The 20290-nt window shown below is 41.8% G+C and overlaps 1 protein-coding gene across 7 annotated transcripts in view; it reads right to left on the bottom strand.

Moving 5' to 3' along the window:
* LOC143135426 (NACHT, LRR and PYD domains-containing protein 3-like) overlaps positions 1-20290 on the bottom strand; it is a 331615-nt gene that overhangs the window by 248057 nt on the left and 63268 nt on the right. For 3 of the 7 annotated variants that reach the window (XM_076296094.1, XM_076296131.1, XM_076296100.1), the window contains one exon: positions 7847-7960. The exons of 1 other annotated variant lie outside the window; for it this stretch is intronic. In XM_076296094.1, the coding sequence (XP_076152209.1) occupies positions 7847-7960 (114 nt within the window). Of the gene's footprint in view, positions 1-7846; positions 7961-9053; positions 9168-13367; positions 13482-16428; positions 16575-20290 lie in introns of all 7 variants that reach the window. 3 more of the 7 variants (XM_076296105.1, XM_076296110.1, XM_076296129.1) reach the window with 3 other exon arrangements.

The following is a 20290-nucleotide window of genomic DNA, read 5'->3' as shown; positions in this document are numbered from 1 at the left end:
ACATATGCATTTCATATAACATTACATATGCAATACAACACAATTAGCTAATTCTGCTAACGACACAGCTTCAACACAAAGGGATTGCTATTAATTAGCCTTCGGAATACCAGAGCCCATCTTCGGAGAGCCTGTTCAATCCCTATTAAGCCCCATTGTACCGAATTTGGTTGCAGTTTCACCAGAGTTCCACTGGGGGTGATCGTGGGCGAGTGCAAAATGAATGGCGGTCTATGGAGCTAGACGGCTAAATTTGTCAGGTGAAAACCTGATTGTCGTTTGACAAATCACAGATTGTATTGCAATTTCTGCAAGTTCAATATGGATTATAGGACAAAAGTTAAACTAATGAATATTTGAATATCCTTTCCTTGACTTCTTACAGGTTGGGTCATCGTTGCCCATAACACGTTAGCGTTCTGCTTATGAATGACGTCATTGACATTTTTGAAAGGCTTTATAAGCGACTTAATAATATAAAAAACATAATATTCAGCAGTATATATTTTCTTTGCCTCCCCTTTCGAATGCAACATTCAGATTACTAGACAAAAATGTATATCCTGAGTGGATTCTGAGGGGTACAGCGTCATTGACATCCATTCATTCTGCACTCGTACGCGAGCGCCCCCACATGGAACCAGAGGAAGGAAGTTTCCCGACAGTGCAAATTCTTATTAGACATTCTCTGGAAATACCAACGAGAGCTAGCATAACTTAGCTAACTATAGTATGCACAAAACACATAGCCATGGTACTACAAATTCAAAGATATCTCATGACAAATATTGACTGACATAAATGTCAGACAATTTACAGACCAATAATGTGGGCAGCCGGGGAGCAGCCGTGGCCTACTGATTAGCACTTCGGACCTGTAACCGGAGGGTTGCCGGTTTGAACCCCGACCAGTAGGCACGGCTGAAGTGCCCTTGAGCAAGGCACCTAAACCCTCACTGCTCCCCAAGCGCCGCTGTTGATACAGGCAGCTCACTGCTCCGGGATTAGTGTGTGCTTCACCTCACTGTGTGTTCACTGTGTGCTGAGTGTGTTTCACTAATTCACGGATTGGGATAAATGCAGAGACCAAATTTCCCTCACGGGATCAAAAGAGTATATATACTTATACTTATATATACTATACTTCAAATTACCAGCTTGAGATGGTACGATAAGCAACACCAGTTAATTACCATCATAAGCTGGGTAAGCTAGATAAATTCTTGCGAAAACATACCTTCAGCTGGTCAACCATCATAGGGTGGATAGGATAACCTTTACTTTTGAATCGAGGTATCTTAATGTTTTGTACTGTCGGGCTACATCAGCAGTTGGCAGCAGTGACTGCAACATTATATTTAGTCGCTATAGTTAACACAGTCTCTCCATCAGAAACTCACCATGCCTTTCTGCAGCACCTCACAGCTGGGAGCAGTCTTCTGCGTCCCTCATCTGATGTGTTGTATTTCTTCAGGTCAAACTCATCCAGCACCTCCTCAGACATCAGAAGTATGTGGGCCAGTGCTGAACAGTGGGCAGGAGACAACTTCTGTTTGATGTTCTTTGGAGATGACAAGTATGTCTGAATTTCTTTGTGCATGGAATCATCATTCATTTCAAGCAAGCAGTGGAAAAGATTGATACATCGTTCAGGAGAGAGACCTTCCCTGTTGAGCTCCTTCATGTACTGACATGTTTCCTTAATACTATCAGAGCTGTTGTGTGTTTTGCTCAGTAGACCTTGAAGAAGTCTGTGATTGCTCTTCACAGAAATGCCCATGAGGAAGCGAAGGAAAAGATCCAGGTGTCCGTTCTGGCTCTCCAAAGCCTTATTAACTGCACTCTTAAGTAAAACATGTAAATTGTCTTTTAGTCCTAGTACTGATTGAAGAGAAGATAAAATTGATGGATTGAGTTCATCTCTACGCTCATCACTGATGAGGGATTTCAGAGCCTCAAGGTTCTTAGCTAAATACGAGTGAAACACAAACACAGCTGCCAGAAACTCCTGGACACTCAGATGCACAAAGCAGTAGACCTTCCTCTGGTGAAACACAGATTCTTCCTTGAAGATCTCGGTGCACATGCCAGAGTACACCGAGGCTTCACTGACATCAATGCCAGACTCTATCAGGTCTTCCTCATAAAACATGAGGTTGCCATTCTCTAGATTCTTGAAAGCCAGTTCTGCCAGATTCAGTAGTATTTGTTTCTGTGATCCCAAGAGCCTCTTCTTATCTTTTTCTTGTCCTTCTTGATATTTCTGATCCTTTCGAGATGTCTGGATCAGCAAGAATTGTATGAACATCTCAGTCAGTGTTTTGGGAATGTCTTTAATGTTTTTCTTTTCCAGCATCTGCTGAAGTACAGTAGCTGCAATCCAACAGAAGACTGGAATGTGGCACATAATATGGAGACTCCTGGATTTCTGAATGTGTGAGATGATTCTGTTGGCCTGACTCTCATCACTGATTCTCTTCCTGAAGTATTCTTCCTTCTGTGGGTCATTGAATCCTCGTACTTCTGTCACCTGGTCAATGTACTGAGCAGGAATCTGACTGGCTGCTGCTGGTCGTGAGGTTATCCAGATGAGTGCAGAGGGAAGCAGAGTTCCCTGAATGAGGCTCGTCATCAGAACATCCACTGATGATGTTTGTGTTACATCAGACAAATTACTGTTCTGTGCAAGATCCAGAGTCAACCGACTCTCATCCAAACCATCAAAGATGAACACAACCTGACAGTCTTTGTATCCTTCACCATCATTCAGCTCCTTCAGCTCAGGGTGGAAGTCCAGCAGGAGTCTGTGAAGACTGTACTGATCATTCCTGACTAAATTCAGCTCACGGAAAGGAAGGGGGAACATAAAATCTACATCCTGATTTGCTACCCCATCTGTCCAATCAAGAATGAACTTTTGCACAGAGACTGTTTTTCCAATGCCAGCAACTCCTTTGGTCATCACAGTTCTGATGGGACTCTCCTGTCCAGGTAAGGGCTTGAAGATGTCATTGCAGTTGATTGGTGTGTCATCTGTGGTTTGATATCTGGATGCTGACTCTACCTGCCAAACTTCATGTTCCTTATTCACCCCTTCACTCTCTCCTTCTGTGATGTAGAGCTCTGTGTAGATCTTATTGAGGAGTATCTCAGCTCCTGGTTTGATGATGCCTTCAGATATGTTCTCAAACCTCCTCTTCAGACTGGCTTTGTGATTCTCTATAACTCTCCTCAGGTCCTCATCTGTTTACAAATGACAAGTCAATAAAGACAGTTAGGTCCGGTTGAACTATTTATTAATTTCAGATTGGACGAGACGCATTCCATAAGTTATCATGAGAGGCGATATTTCAGGACATCCTCAGTCGGGCACTTTAGTTACACATTACAGGTAGTAATGACCACCCATTTTGCATTGAAATGTCTGTTACGACCATTCCAAGGGAGAGAGCAGCGATTTCAGAATATTACACTTCAGTGAGAAAATGGAGGGTGAATGTTCAATTTAATATGAGTCCTAAAAAAAACCAATACACCAACAGGTATTCCAACTTGATACATCAACATGTTTTATCTATTTGTGTCTGTCTCAGAAATTATATTTAAAAAAAATACTGAACCTAATCGTAAGTATTAAGTCACTCTAATAGGACTGTAAATAATTATAAATAATTTGAAATAAATGTAATTATTCTGTTTATTAACATTAATTCTCAGAAAAACAGATACAGAGCCCTATTTTTGCACTGGCAGAAAACTCATTATATTCTTATAACTCGTTATAAGTTTATTTTCGCATTTTGCACATTCTCTTTTTTAAACAATGCACCAAGGGGTGTGGAAATTAACAACCTAAGGAGTGGTCTAGCGCGTTGTCTAAAAATCGCTATCTTACACTACCTAAAACGCATTACGCCACTGACCAAGAGAAACCTGGGGTCCGTTGCACAAAAGCAGAATTAAGACATCCGGGATAAGTTACTGAGCTGCGCTCAATGAATCCAAAACAAGAGCGTACAGGCTTAATTGGTTGCACAACGAGCAAGCCAGGATGAGCAGACACGGATTCATCAAGCCAGGTGAAACCTATCCTGGATAAGTGCGCGCTCACGGCTCCCTCAAATAGACCCCGGCACCGATCACAGATTCACTGATTCACCATGGCAACTAGAGCAGCTTCATTGCTTCTTCTACGGTGTGAAGTAGGTAGCGATAGCCTTTTCACACAACAGCAGCAAACAGCAACACCTCTGTTTAGGAGAATATTGCAACTAGTTCTGCGACCACCACGCGCGAAATGGTTAGGCACTCCCGTGACGTCACATTGTCGCATGACAGGTCGGGAATGGCGAGTATGTAAAAGTTAATTAATGATCACAAACGTTTGAATAATGACAATGGGTCTAGGTATATGTGATAACAATGTGTAGTGGGCAGTGGAATAATTATTGGTTTCCGTTTGTGGTGACTGCTGACTGAGATAAGGGATGAGATTAAATAGATCCTGGAACTTAGCCTGGTCTGGAGCAGGCTAGCTCCAAAGAATAAATCGCCATGGTAACTTATACCATAACATATCCTGCTGCCCCCTATCCCGCTTTTGTGCAACTGGATCACGGATAAATTGAGCCAGGATAACCAAGATATCCCGGCTTAATCCCTTATCCTAGTTTTGTGCAATAGGCCCCAGATCAGAAGTCAATGGCGAGTTGTTCATATTGTTAAGGCCCTGCTGGTCATTCCCAGTATTACACCTTTTCTAATGCCTGTTGGGGCTCTGCCCCTGTCGTCTGTGCTGCCTTGTTACCAATCTGCAGATCATGGAGTGTGCCCATTGGTGCTGGGAGTAATGGGTGGCCCTATAAAGGAGCTGCCTTGTTACTAATCTGCAGATCATGGAGTGTGCCCATTGGTGCTGGGAGTAATGGGTGGCCCTATAAAGGAGCTGCCTTGTTACTAATCTGCAGATCATGGAGTGTGCCCATTGGTGCTGGGAGTAATGGGTGGCCCTATAAAGGAGACCTCATGGGTAATGGGTGGCCCTATAAAGGAGACCTCATGGGTAATGGGTGACCCTATAAAGGAGACCTCATGGGTAATGGGTGGCCCTATAAAGGAGACCTCATGGGTAATGGGTGACCCTATAAAGGAGATCTCATGGGTAATAGACACTCTCTGCCTCTGCCTCTGCTCTGCTCTGATGCTCTGGTCTGGTTCCTGGTCACTCCGTGGCTGCTCCGCTGGGGAGAGCTTCAGCCCGTCGCTCCTCACACCGACGTTGCGTTTTACACTTTTGTTTGATCACCCCTAGACATACTTTGCATTACACTATCCTTTTCATACACTATACTGACTTTATCTTTTTAATGTTAAAATAAAACTTATATTATTGAACATTTCGCTGCAGTGTGGTATCCCATTTAATGTCACAGCTACTTTGAGCCAATGTGACAATTGTTGTGACAATATGTTATTTTAATAGCGCATTATCTACAGGACCACTTAACTAATAAAAAAAACCTCACGGACCACTAGCTAAAAGAAAGAGTACTTCAACAGTATATTACACAATAGGCCTCCTCACCTTCCTTTTTTATGTCAGAGGATTCATATGATTTAAACTGGCGTAGCTTACATAGGCATGTTGCAGAACTGTTTGGATTTACATACAAGTTGGTTCAACCTTGCAAGATATTATATTGTATCATGTCTGCTCGCGGACCACTTGGGATAGCTTGCGGACCACCAGTGGTCCCCGGACCACACTTTGAGAAACACTGATCTACAGTAATATGGGTGGGTGCACAAGGCACCATCCTATATCATCCATGAACGTGCACCAGCGCACATCCATGCAAAACATTACAAATTACACCATTACAATGGGAAACATAATTAGAATAAAGATATTACGAAATACATCTCACAATGAGTAGTTATTCACCATCATTTGCAAATTGGTAATGACGGAGAGGCAAATATGAAGCACAGCTGAAGACACACTGTCACAAGATGTAAGCAACTCCTCTGCAGGATAAATGTTTTTTTTATTCAGTCATTCGAACATTATTGGGGTAAGTGTTGTTTTTTCCAGGCTATGTTTTCAATTGTAACCCATTGTCAGTCAATAGTGAAAGTAATTAACTGTGTATAACTGTTTTAACGTTGACTGACACCACGGTTAAGTTAGTTTGACTTTGCCAATGAGATCAAGTAATAGACAGGTGCAAATGTGTGTAGGCTATACTATGCTAGGTTTTAGTAAAGCATGGTTTAGTGGAATAACTGTTCATACGGTCTCGCAAGCAGATTTCTTCAAATTCTTCCGCTGACTTGCAGATACATTCTTTGAAGTTGCGCTGCACGCTGTTAAAGGGAATGACGGATGTCATTCTCATCGGTTTAAATGATGTTACGACAAAACACAGCCATAACTGTTTAAGAAACCTAGGAAAGCCTTGTTGCGCCATCCGCCCGACGTTTGATAACGAAAACACTCCCAATGTGCACTGGACATCCCACTAAATTTAAATCAGCTTTTCCCCAATGACCATGCGTTTTAGACTGTCAAGATATGGCCCACAATCACTAAAATGTCTAAAAAGCCCAAATGTCTACTCACCTAGTTCCCTCTTTCTGCCTGGTGTATGTTCAGTGTGCAGGTGTCTTCTGCTGTTGATCAAGCCTGTGTGTTCACCCTGTGTGCTCATATCTGTGTGTTCATCCAGAGGAGGCTGTAGAGGAGGTTGGGTTCTGCATGTCTTTCCACACTGGGGACAGGCTTGGTCTCCTGGTAGTCCAGGCTGCTCCCAGTAGCTGCTGATGCACTGCCTGCAGAAACTGTGTCCACAGGTGGTGGTGACTGGGTCCCTCAGTAGCTGCTCACACACTCCACACCTGGACTGATCCTGAGTCAGATCAGTACTGAGCTCACTACAGAGACATGGAATGAGAGAATCAAATTAAATGTCTTTCTCTCTCTCTCTCTCTCTCTCTCTCTCTCTCTCTGTCTGTCTCTTTCTCTCTCTCTCTACAGAACAAAACAATGAGGCTAAAATTGCCAGAGACAGTGCAAGAAATATCTGGCAAATGTACTGTGTTTTCTTGAAGGAATGTTCCCTGTAGAGTGTGTAGTTTATGCATTGCATTCTGGGAGCAACAGTCACAAATTTGGAGCAGAAAATTAACAAACACATTTTAATTTGCTATGGACAAATCCCTTTAATCATAGAATAGAAAACTGTAGAAACAAGGGCTAAAATTGCCAGAGACGGTGCAAGAAATATCTGTCGAAATAGGGGCAATGTACTGTGTTTTTTTGAAGGAATTTTCCCTGTAGAGTGTGTTGCCTTCATTCAGTGGCGCGGGAAGTGGGGATGCGGCGGGTGCTGTAGCACCCCCTGGTGGCGAAGCTGTAAAACTGCGATGACAATAAAATGATAGCTTATGAAAATATCTGGTTGTTGTTTCTGTTCTACGACATTTTGTATGCCATGTTTGGGGTGTGTGATGAAGAAAGGGATCATTTTAATAATTTAATAAAATGTTCATTTATTTTCACTGTGTATTGGCCAATCAGATTTGTCTTGATGCGATTGCATCAGCCTATGCTAGTATAGCATTCACTCACACTCACAGACAACACATCCCTTTAATCATAGAATAGAAAACTGTGTAGATTCAAAGTGTTCACACTGTCAAAAAGCAGAATGCACCACTAATTCCCAGACACTTTCGTCCAAAGCAACTTATGTCAATTACATTACTGTTCATACAGTTCTACATATTTTCTGTGTGTGTGAGTGTGCGTATCTCCTTGCATGACCACATATTTGTCTAAACTCACTTTAGTCCTGATGGGACTGGTTCACTGCTGAATCTAAGAGGTTCAGGCATGGACTCATCACTCTTCATAGACACACCGCTGGGCACTGGGGATGGAGGTCTGTGTGTCTGTGGTCTGCAAACAAAAAGAGACACAAGATATGAACTCAACATAAATTACTCAATGTGTTGGAAGTTAATATGTAAGGGATAATGTATAGAATGCCGGTCATTAGGCTACTGGGAAAATAAGTCCCGACAGGGCGAACCGGACCCCGACGCGTAGCGGAGGGGTCTTGTTCCGCCCTGAAGGGACTTATTTTCACAGTAATGACCGGCGTTCTATACATTATCCCGCTTATTATACGGCTACTTGCCAAAACGAAATAATAAACTCCCCACGATATGACTTTAGCCTACATAACCTAGCCTATTTGTTACCGTTCATCGTGGCATTTGCTGAGAAACAAAGTTCGCAACAACACACGCTGAACTTGAATCAAACATTCTTTAGAACACAGCTGATCAACCGTCTGCTTTCACGTTTGAATGAAGTTCCAGTCCTTGCGTAGTGATATGAAAGACATTAATCAGAAGCACAAAACCCGTTGCCATTGACAGCGGTGATTAAATGCTTTGCCGGTGATTTATGTAGATTTAACATAGGCCCGAACGTTGGGAAGGCCCATTCATGTGAATGGAACTTTCTGCAGCACTCTGAAGAGCCGTGTAATAAACTCTCTCTTACACACGCACACACAATTTAATTTCCCTCCGCTGGCTGGTGCACATATCATAGCAGTTAAACAATAATCAGCCATACTAATCAGAGGTATCTGTCTATTTTAATTCCATAAATATTATTTTTCTGAATGTTAGTGGCATGCGCTGGCTTTCAACAGCTTCCATTTACAGCGCCATATACTGTGGTGCGGTAGGTCTGTCTACAATATCGCAAAACCCACGGGTACAATTTCCGCAAAACTTGGTGGAAAGGTGGAGCAGATCCGACTCAAAGGGAATTTCAAAGTATTTCTATATAGTAGCCCGGCTATTTTTTTGCAACGATAGCGACTTGGAGACTGGAGGCCTCTCTGTGTCCATTTAGTGAATGATGAATTTGTGCGTAGGCTATTGCCAATGTCATTCATTACAGTTCATACAGTTCTACATGTTTGTGTGTGTGTGTGCGTATCTTCTTGCATGACCTCATATTTGTCTAAACTCACTTTAGTCCTGATGGGACTGGTTCACTGCTGAATCTAAGAGGTTCATGCATGGACCGGTCACTCTTCATAGACACACAGCTGGGCACTGGAGATGGAGGTCTGTGTGTCTGTGGTCTGCAAACACAAAGAGACACAAGATATGAACTCAACACAAATTACTCAATGTGTTCGAAGTTGATGTCACATCTCCTCTCACACACACACACACACACACACACACACACTCAGTCACCATTAATGACTTACTGTATCACTCACACAGAAGTCACATTACCAGCGTTTAGTGAATGGTCTCTGCTGCTACAGTACCACCTGTTTGTATGCATGTTTATATGGTCTGTTCCATAGAGGTGGAGCAACTGTATTTAATTGATTTATGTTGTCCATGTGTGTGTGTGTGTGTGTGTGTGTGTGTGGTATTAAATGGGGTTATAGTAACATGTGCAAAATCTGGTCTTATGTGTTGTGTTTGGTCAGTATATAAAGAGTTTGGTTTTCCATTATAATGAATTTTCAAAAATCATTTTGGAGCCAAACACTCATGTAATCTAAATTATTACACGGCTCCTCACAATGCAAGTAGAACGTTCCATTGACTTGAATGGGATTTCCTAAAGTTCTAGCGGTCATTATTTTCGACTAGAGGACCTCTGAAAAAAAAAAATGACTGCTGTCAATGGCAACAGAGTTTGTGCTTCTAATTCAGGTCTTTCATATCACTCCGCAACTACTGGAACTTCATTCAAAAGTGTAAAGCAGACGGTTGATCAGCTGTGTTCTAAAGAACGTTTGATTCAAGTTATGGTTATGGTTATGGTTTTGGGATTTTGCAGAGGCCTTTGTCCAAAGCGACACACAAATACAAAAACAACATAATATTTAAAATATAACAGGGAACAGATTAGAATGTTGGTCAAACTATAATAAGGAGAATAGCAATAATAAACAACAATGTCCATTCAATCAATAATATAAAAAACAATGACATGGTAAGGCTATATTAAGGAGAATATCAATAATAAACAATAATGTCAAATTAATCAACAGCCTAATGGAAATAAAACAATATTATATAAACCATAACACATAAGCGCTTAAACAACTAAGTATATGTTGAATAGGAATGTCTTTAGACCCCTCTTAAACGACCCAAAACTACCACAGGAGCACTGGGCAACTCATTCCACCAACATGGAACCACGGAAGAAAAGAGTCTGGAATTAGACCTAGTGTTTAAGACTGGTCGACACAACAGACGCTCATCAGAAGACCACAGTGGGCGGTTGGGGATGTAAGGCTTGATTATTGAATTAAAACAGAGCGGTACAAAATATGACCGCCGCCCAGTCCAGCACATTTTTTCCAGAAAAATAAGTCATGCTTGTCAAATTGTGTTCATTTCCTACTTTGTTCCTTTTTTGTGTGTTTGTAATTGAGTGTGTGCAGAGTGTGTGGTTGTTTTTGTGTATATGTGTTTTGTGTGTGTTTTTTTGTGTGTGAGTGTGTGTGTGTGTGCGTGTGTTTGTGTATGTAGGTGTGTTTGTATGTGTGGGTGCATGTGTGTTTATGTGTTTGTGTCCGTGTTTGTGCGTGTCGTGTGTGTGCATGTATGTGTGTGTGCATGTGTAGTATGTGTGTGTGTGTGTGTTTTTGTGTGTGTGTGTATGTGTGTGTGTGTGTGTGTGCATGTGTGTATGTCTTTATGTATGTGTACATAAATAAAGCAAATCAGGGAACCACCTACATTTTGCGATAAGTGCCATGGGATCTTTAACAACCATGGTGAGTCAGGATCTCAATTTAACATTCATGCAAAAAAATCTCCTGCAGTACAGTGTCCCTGTCACTGCAATAGGACATTGGGATTGATATTTGTTTGGTGGCTTTTGGCCACAGGGAAGAGTGCCACCTACTGGTCAGCCACCAACACCGCTTCCAGCAGGAACCTACTCTTCCAAGGAGGTTTCTTATCCAAGTACTAACTAAGCCTGCTTAGATTCAGTAATTCAGCAAAGTTAGAGTATCTGCTGGTCTGGCTGCTGGCTAAAAACATGTGTGTGTGTGTCTGCATGTGTGCCTGTGTGTGTGCATGTGCATGCATGCGTACATATGTCTACTGTGTGTGTATGTGTCATACGTATGATTACTGTGAATGTATGTGTGTGAATATCTGTTTATGCACATGTGTGCATATGGAATGGGTTAACATGAGCCCTGGAGGCAAACATACGCAAAAAATTGGTCATCCTAGGCCCTACGGTTCTCAAGATATTCACAGAAAACTGTTGGTGTACGGTCACTAAATGTACACATAAATTAATTTATTGTATGGCCCCCCATGAACGAACGTCCACGAAACTTGGCATGCATTCGAAGGGTGTCATAATGATCCTACACTTTCAATTTCATGCAGTTTTGCCAGAGATATTGTGATTACAACACCTAATTTTTTGCTTTTTAATTTTTAACTAGGTGGCGCTATACATGAAATAAGTGGTAATGGGATGGGTTGACATGGCCCCTTAAGACCAACATAAAAAAAAGGTGGTCCTCCTAGGCCCTACGGTTCTCGAGATATTCACAGAAAACTGTGTCCGGCCACCTACAGGCCAGTTGGTGTACAGTAACATAAATTAATTTATTGTATGGCCCCCCATGAACGGAATTCCACAAAACTTGGCGTGCATTCAGTGGGTGTCATAATGATCATACACTTCCAAATTAGTGCATTTTTTACCATGTTAGGTCACAGATACTTGCGATTACAACACCTCATTTTTACTTTTTTGTTTTTTACTAGGTGGCGCTATACATGAGTGGTTATGAAATGGGTTGAGGTGGTCCTCCTAAACCCTACGGTTCTCGAGATATTCACAGAAAACTGTGTCTGCCCTACCCTCCTTTCGGGGGTCCAGTCCAGCAGGGGGGCTACAGATCAAAACGAAAAACGATGGTTCCATGCTATCCATATGGGGCTACATGCCCACCAAATCTGACTAAACTTATATGACCGCCGCTTCGCTGCGCGGTGGTCATAATAACTAGGAGCAGATCCAGTCAGTGTCCTATAGGCCAAAGTGAGAGATTTAAATTTAATTCTGGCTACTATAGGGAGCCAATGGAGAGTAACTAGGAGAGGAGTTACATGTGTCCTCTTTGGCTGATTGAGGAGCAGGCGTGCTCCAGCATACTGAATCAGCTGTAATGATCTTATTACACAAGCGGGTAAGCCAGCTAATAGTGAATTACAATAGTTCAGCGTGTGTTGTTACAAACTATTTGTTTCTCAGCAAAAGCCACAATGAACAGTAACAAATAGGCTATAGGCTAATAGCCTCCGTTGCGCGTCGTGGTCAGGACTTATTTTCATTCAGAAAGATTGTGTTGCTACTCTTGGCTGTAAGATGTCAGGACGTAAATCGAAAATCCTTGTCGGCTGCTGAGTTATACCCTCATATTAAGAACTTAAAAGTCTCTGGAAAGTTGTGGATACTGGGCTTAAAATGTACCAGCAAGCTGGCACAATGGCACATAGTAAGAGTTCATGGCATGGGCATCCCAAGCTTTATCGTTTATGCAGTGGCGTAACGTAGCTGTGCTGGGACCGCTGTCATGCTATCCGACAAAATATTCTTTGGTCACCACTATTCACAGATTTACGACTCCCACTGACTCCCATTCATCCCAAAAGCAATATTTCCGAATGTGCTTAAACTAACGCTGGTGAATTTTGAAAGCAACCATTTCACTTTGATAATAAACTATATTCTTGTACAATATATATACAGCAAGAATAACCGCTGTAGCAATGTTGAGAATGACAAATAATTAGTAAGGAGTCACACATGTTTCGCCCTTTGCGCTTCTACAGACAATACGTCTACACATGAATATTTCATGGCCACCAGATGGCGGTATGTCACTGCACATCGGGCCTTTTTTCGATGTAAAAGCAGATTCTCTGGTAAAAGCAAGCAGTGAAATGGCTTCATCTAGTGGTCGTGCAGCGCAATAGCGCCATGAAACATTTAAGATATGAAATTACGGTACATAAAGTTGTTTTTTCTTACTAATTATTCGTCTGATCCATCCAGTCGAATGTTTTTTTCTTTTTAAATGTTGTTCCTTTATAAATTGTAGTGTATCATTAAGGTTTTTGACTGTGAAAATTCTAACATTCAACATTTTCTGATCACAAATCTGAGCAATGGGCAAAGTCTTAGGACATATATATATATATAGTACAAGAATATAGTTTATTATCAAAGTGAAATGGTTGCTTTCAAAATTCACCTCATATTTGTCTAAACTCACTTTAGTCCTGATGGGACTGGTCCACTGCTGAATCTAAGAGGTTCAGGCATGGACTCATCACTCTTCATAGACACACAGCTGGGCACTGGAGATGGAGGTCTGTGTGTCTGTGGTCTGCAAACACAAAGAGACACAAGATATGAACTCAACACAAATTACCCAAAGTTGATGTCATATACACCCCCTCTTACACACAATCAAAGAGACACAGGATATGAACTGAACATAAATTACTGTGTTCAAAGTTAATGTCATACACTATATGCCACTGGGTGTTTGACTAAGAGCATTATCACTGAGTAATCATTCTGTCTTGTAATAATTACTTAATTAAACTTAAACACTTTTACACTATTGTCCTTTTATGCTTTTATGTACTACCGTGTGTGTTTTATGTTTTCGTTTTTATTCTTTACTTTTTAAACTATTATTTATCTATTGATCTTCTATGCTTTTATAAGATATTACTGTTTGCTTTTATTTATGCAAAGCACATTGAATGACACACACACACACACACACACACACATACACACACAGTCAACATTAATGACTTTATGCTTCACTCACACACAGAAGTCACTTTACCATCATTAACACATTGAAGACAGAGGAAATCATTTTTGGAAAAACATCTAATCTTCAACTGTCTCCAGTGAAAATCCACAATTCAGAAATGAACCATAACCTGCAAGTACTTGGGTCACGACCTGCAACTTGGGTCAAGACCTGCAAGTACAGTACTTGGGTGTCATGCAGGGCTCGAATTACGTGGGAGCCAGAGGGAGCCGAGCTCCCATAGAGTGACGACTGGCTCCCATGAAAGCAACAAAGTCAAAAACCTGAGGGGGTCTCTCATATCTGAAGGTGTCTGGCATTGTAATTTAATCTTAAACAACCGCTCATTATCCATCCCTGTGCGATCTCTTACCATTAAAGACGTTAAATTAAAATATAGGCTACTACGGGACGTAGACCTACACTACGCTCTTGAACGCAGCATGACACTTCACCACCACACCACTAGACTATACGAGCAAACCGTATCGATTTGACAGCACTCGCAAATCTGAAGAAGTCACCCTGCTTTGATGTGAGTGTTTTGTCTATTTGCATAGGCGTTAATTGGGCTAGCCTACGTGGTTTGATACTGTGCTGAAAAGTCCTGTTTGCTGTTGAACTTGCGCTTTACTCTATGTTGATTGACAAAGCCATACATTATGGCCCATAATGCAGCCTACAATGATTGTGTTGTCTGATGATCTAGCTATCCTCTGCCATTCAGAGCTCCGGAAAGTTCCCAGCTATTTTGAAACACCTGTTAGCAATCTCTGATGTCGGAATATTCAATGGCTACCCGACAATATCTCAGTGCAAACTCCAAAATTGTTCGTCTATTAATTTTCCACGGTTAAACACATTAGCCTACTAGAACATAGTTTGGCTGGCTTTATTCATTTCTGCCAGTTAGTGCTTTTTCCCCTGTGTATAAGTTACACTACATGCATTATTGTGTTTGACACTGAGGATAGCCTATCTGAGACGGTGGTCTGGTTTAAATGAGTTACGTTGTGAAATTGAGAATGGCACAGACTAAATCGTTTAGTCTATTTCTTTGTATTGTGAAATTGAAATGAGATATGGACTATTATAATCAATAATATGTTGAAATTAATTAAAAGTAATCAATTTCTATGAAAAATCTATGTCTGTTGTATGCATGTGTCAAGGTAAAGCCTAGGCCTACCGTGCGCATATACTGTACTGCAAAAGCGCCACTTGTGCCTAGGCTATTTCATTGTATCGCCTTGTTAGGCTATGCGCGGGGTGTGTCAACTTTTTATGAGATAGAGAGACCCCCTTAAAGACAAAAGGATAATTCGAGCCCTGGTGTCATGATAGACAAAAACCTTTCAGGACCCCTCATATAAAATTTAGCTGCAAAAAGATACAACAGCGTATCTATTTCCTACAGAGATTAAGATCCTTTGGAACTAGCACCCAAATAATCTCCTTGTTCTTCACATCAGTGATCCAGAGTATAATGCTTTATTTTAGCACAGTTTGGCTGAGTAGCCTTTTAGTCAAAGATAAAGCAAAACTATACCATCAAATTAAAATCTGTTCAAAGATCATTGGGCTACCTGTAGCACACCTCTTCCAGGAAGCCCACAACAAGAGCATGCTCAGGCTGGCTAGATATATTTCCACAGACACCTCACATGTTCTACACAGAGAATATCAGCTACTGCCCTCAAACAGGTACTTTAGAGTTCCTTCCTTCAACCGCAACTGACTCAGATACTCTTTTATACATCAATCAGTTCTTTTAACCACATCAGACTCAGATACTCTTTTATACATCAATCAATCCTTTTAAACGCAACAGACTCAGATACTCTTTTATACATCAATCAATCCTTTTAACCGCAACAGACTCAGATACTCTTTTATACATCAATCAATCCTTTTAACCGCAACAGACTCAGATACTCTTTTATACATCAATCAATCCTTTTGTTAAACCAGCAACATTAAGATCTAGTGCAATATTTATCCATGGATGCAATGTCATGTATTGATGAAGCCTCTTTGTATTATATTGTCTTCTGTCATGCTTGATACTATCTTTTGTGGCTATGTTCCATGTTTGTCTGTTGATACTGTCATGTGTGGCTACGTTTAATGTGTGTCTGTTGATACTGTCATGTGTGGCTAAGTTTAATGTGTGTCTGTTGATGCTTTATGTCCTGCATGTATATCTACATGTATGTATTGTTTCTGTCCTTTGTATGCGGTCCTCCTGTACTTAAATGAGCTGCCCAGGGATGCAAAAAGAATTTCAGCACAAACTGACAAATAAAGTTGTATCGTATCATATCGTATCGTATCGTACCGTATCGTTTAGTGAATGGTCTCTGCTGCTACCACCTATTTGTATGCATGTTTATATGGTCTGTTCCATAGAGGTGGAGCAACTGGGTTTCAGTTATTTACTCTTACTCTTTGTGTGAGGGTGTGTGTGTGTGTGTGTGTGTGTGTCCATGCATTCTGTACTCACCCTGCACTGGTCCGTGTTGATGTTTTGGTCATGCTAACAGTATCCTGATCAGTCTCCATGGTTACACAGCTGTGTAGTGCAGACTCTGGTCTCCTGTGACCTGCAGCCCCCTCGGCCTCTTCACTCATCTCAGAGTGTGTGTCTCACTAGGAAGAAACAGTCACAACACAAATATGAATTCACATGAATAAGACGAATATACATCTCAGAGTGTGTGTCTCACTAGGAAGAAACAGTCACAACACAAATATGAATTCATATGAATATGAGTAAGACCATGGTTCAAACGAGAATAGACTCCCCTCCACACAGGAATCTAGGGCCCAACCCAGGCGGTGAGGGTGAGGTGAGGGAAGCAGAGGAAAATACCTGGCCCCCACCCACATGAGTGGCCAAACGGACCCCCAGACAGGACCGGACTCGTGATTAACAGGCGTCTGGCATCAGCACTCCTCCCCCACAAGAACAAATTTCTTTGCTGTCTAGAGGCTTAGGTTTTGTGCCAACAAACCATGCAAATTCTTTTCAGACTAGGGTTGACTTATTCAGATTCTTAAAGGAGCCAACACTTGGGAAGAAGTGGTATCACTTAAACCCTCAAACTACATCATTGGGAACGTAACAACTATGCGTCTTTAAAGAAATTCAGAACGAAATCCACATTTTGCCCAGTTAACAATAATGCAATCTTGATAGCGTTCACTAGAAAAGTGTTAAGTGATGTAGACTCCTTTTTCCAAACACCGAAAAGGTAGGGCTGTGGTCATTTGGGGTAATACTTGTTTAAGCTTAATTTGTCTAAACATAGAGTGCTCGCCAACAAATGGTGTTTACAAACGGAAGTTCGAGAGGAGTGTGATGGAATTTGCCACTTCTTCTTCAATCAGTCAGGTTACGTATTCGCAGTCTACTTGCCGAAGTTGCAGCATCAGCGTTACTCCGCTCACAAAGACGCGCTTTGGTTGAACTTCTCCCTAGTCAGGGTGTTGAGCAGTGTCTTTCCCCTCCTACTATATCAGTGGTCAGTGCAGTAGGTAGGAAGAGCTTTTTCCACCTCAGAACCCTAAGACCAAAGCCTACCTGCTCCAGAGCGATCTTGAGGGAGTCATCCATGCCTTCATCACTTCACAACTGGACTACTGTAATGCTCTCTACACTGGCATTGATCAATCCCAGCTCCGCTGCCTGCAGTTGGTTCATAACTCAGCCGCCCGACTCCTCACCTGGACTAAAAAACGAACATATCACCCCAGTTCTGTCTTCACTCCACTGGCTCCCCATCCGCTACCGCATCAATTTCAAACTCCTCTTGACTGTATACAAATCTCTCCATGGTCTGGCCCCCACCTACCTGTCTGATCTTCTCCACCACCATTCCCCTTCCAGAGCACTACGGTCAGCAGACCAACTGCGGCTGGAAGAACCCAGGGCCAGGCTGAAAACTAGGGGGGACAGAGCCTTTTCAGTGGCAGCCCCTAGACTCTGGAACTGCCTCCCCCTCCACATCCGTTAAGCAATGTTCTTAAGACCCACCTCTTTTCACTTGCCTTTGACTAGTGTCTCCTTTATGCCCCAGTGTTTAGTTTTAAATGTTCTTTTTTCTGCATTTCTTTCTAATTTATTTTAACTGTAGCCCTTTTTTGTTTTGTGCCTTCCTGTATTTATTTATTGCACTTTACTGTGAAGCACTTTGGTGCGGCTAAGAGGCGGTGCAGATGATGTGAGCGGGGGTCCAGGGGTTTCTCCCCCAGATTTTTTTTTTAATTTTGACGGCTAAAAACACCATTTTAACACAGTTTTCGGAGGGACAGAAATACCAACAGAGAAAGCAATAGGCTATCACTTCACTGCTTGACCATAATCCACATGGAGAAATGTCGCGTGTTAACGGAGATAACCTTTCAGAAATTATTTATTGTGTGCATGGGTTAGCAAAACCATAGCTTTTGGTGAACGGAGATGCAGATCATCACCCTAATTCATTTGTTTGCACAACAGCCCGTTCTGCGTTCACTCCAGCAAGAGTGAAATAAATATTTTAAAAGCTGTGTCATTACCATAGGCTATTTGCTATGATATTTACCTCTGTTACAACAAGTCGTGACTTATGCCCATTCAATTTTTAACTTACGCTATAGCCTACAACAGTCTAATTTTGCGTGTCAATTCAAATACCTGTTATTTTCATTTTTGGTTTAGACTAGCCAGTCTCTATGCTGTTTTCATGGACAGCAAGGGTCCGCTTTGTTTGTTGTTTTAAATAACGTTGTTTGTTTTAAATGCATCAATCGGGTGTACTTTTAAAAGAAATTCAGGTCAGAATTGCTTATTTGTATGGAAATTATTTGTGCTGTAGCCTGAACTATTTTGCACTTCAGAATTATAAACTTGCACAAACAGGTGGGATAGTTATGGTGATGTTGCAATAAGTTCACAACCACAAAACAAATATGCTATATTTCACAGTTCAGAAATGGTCAAAAATGTGTGTACATTTCAGCACTCCATGAAATTATGCAGAAGTGGTCACCTGTGTTATTCAGCTAGTTCATTTAAGTAAGATATTAGTCATTGTAATGGCCATTTAGCCTATAGCCTACATGCTCTTCCTTTTTCAGGATGTACCCATATCTGGGAACGTATGATGTGAATGTTTGCATATGGCTCATGTCAGGCCTTATATCAAGAAAATGAAATGTCTCATTATTTGATTTTCGTCATATTTTTGCATTAATGTCACTAGGAAGCATGCCAATAGAAATATATATTTATTTATCTGTGCAAGTGGGATTGCCTGGAACCTGGCAATATAAGAACTATGATAGTGGGATAATCTATGGCTGAGCAATTTACAGAAATGTATGTACTGACAAATAGTGTGTGTGTGCGCATCTGAACATGTGAGTGTGTGTGTGTGTGTACCTGAACATGTAAGTGTGTGTAAGTGTGTGTGTGTGTGTGTGTGTGTGTGTGTGTGTGTACCTGTCTGAGTGTGTTGAAGCTCTCCCTCTCATACCACTGCTATGCAGACGACACACAGCTCTATCTGTCCTTTCCACCTGATGACCCCTTGGTTTCAGCACGGATCTCAGATTGCCTCTCAGACATAGCTACATGGATGAAGACACACCACCTCCAGCTGAACCTCTCAAAGACTGAACTGCTGGTCCTCCCAGCTAAACCTACCATACACCACGACATCAACATCAAATTTGACTCTCTGTCTGTTTCACCTACCAGGACTGCAAGAAATCTAGGAGTTGTTCTCGACAACCAACTAAACTTCTCAGATCATGTTGCCTCAGTCGCCCGGTCATGCCGTTTCGCACTCTACAATATACGGAAAATCAGGACTTACTTAAATCAAGATGCCACCCAACTTCTAGTTCAGGCAATAGTCATCTCACGACTCGACTACTGCAACGCCCTCCTGACAGGTCTCCCAGCCTGCGCAGTGAAACCACTTCAGATGATCCAGAACGCGGCGGCGCGCCTGGTCTACAACCAACCCAAGAGTTTCAAGGCTCTAACGCTTGCCTACAAAGTAGTCTCCGGTTCTGCTCCCACCTACTTGAATGCCTTCATACAGACATACGCTACCTCCAGACCGCTGCGCTCCTCAGACGAACGACGTCTAGCTCTACCTCCGGTATGCTCAGGCCAATCCAAACTTTTCTCATCTGTTGTTCCTCGCTGGTGGAACACACTGCCAGTTCCTACAAGGGCAGGGACATCCCTCTCCATTTTCAAAAAACTCCTGAAGACCCAGCTCTTTAGAGAACATCTCCTCTCATAGCAACACTTACAACAAGTCTTGCTGATCCTAGCACTCACCAGCCGTCTTAAACTGACACGTAACTGT

The sequence above is a fragment of the Alosa pseudoharengus genome, unplaced genomic scaffold (genome assembly GCF_046254945.1).
Source record: "Alosa pseudoharengus isolate Yale_2024_CS ecotype anadromous, Long Island Sound unplaced genomic scaffold, YU_APseudo_1.1 YU_APseudo_1.1_scf_1, whole genome shotgun sequence".
Classification (NCBI taxonomy): Eukaryota; Metazoa; Chordata; class Actinopteri; order Clupeiformes; family Clupeidae; genus Alosa; species Alosa pseudoharengus.
The sequence above is the reverse complement of the archived record's forward strand: the minus strand, read 5'-3'. Positions and strand labels throughout refer to the sequence as shown.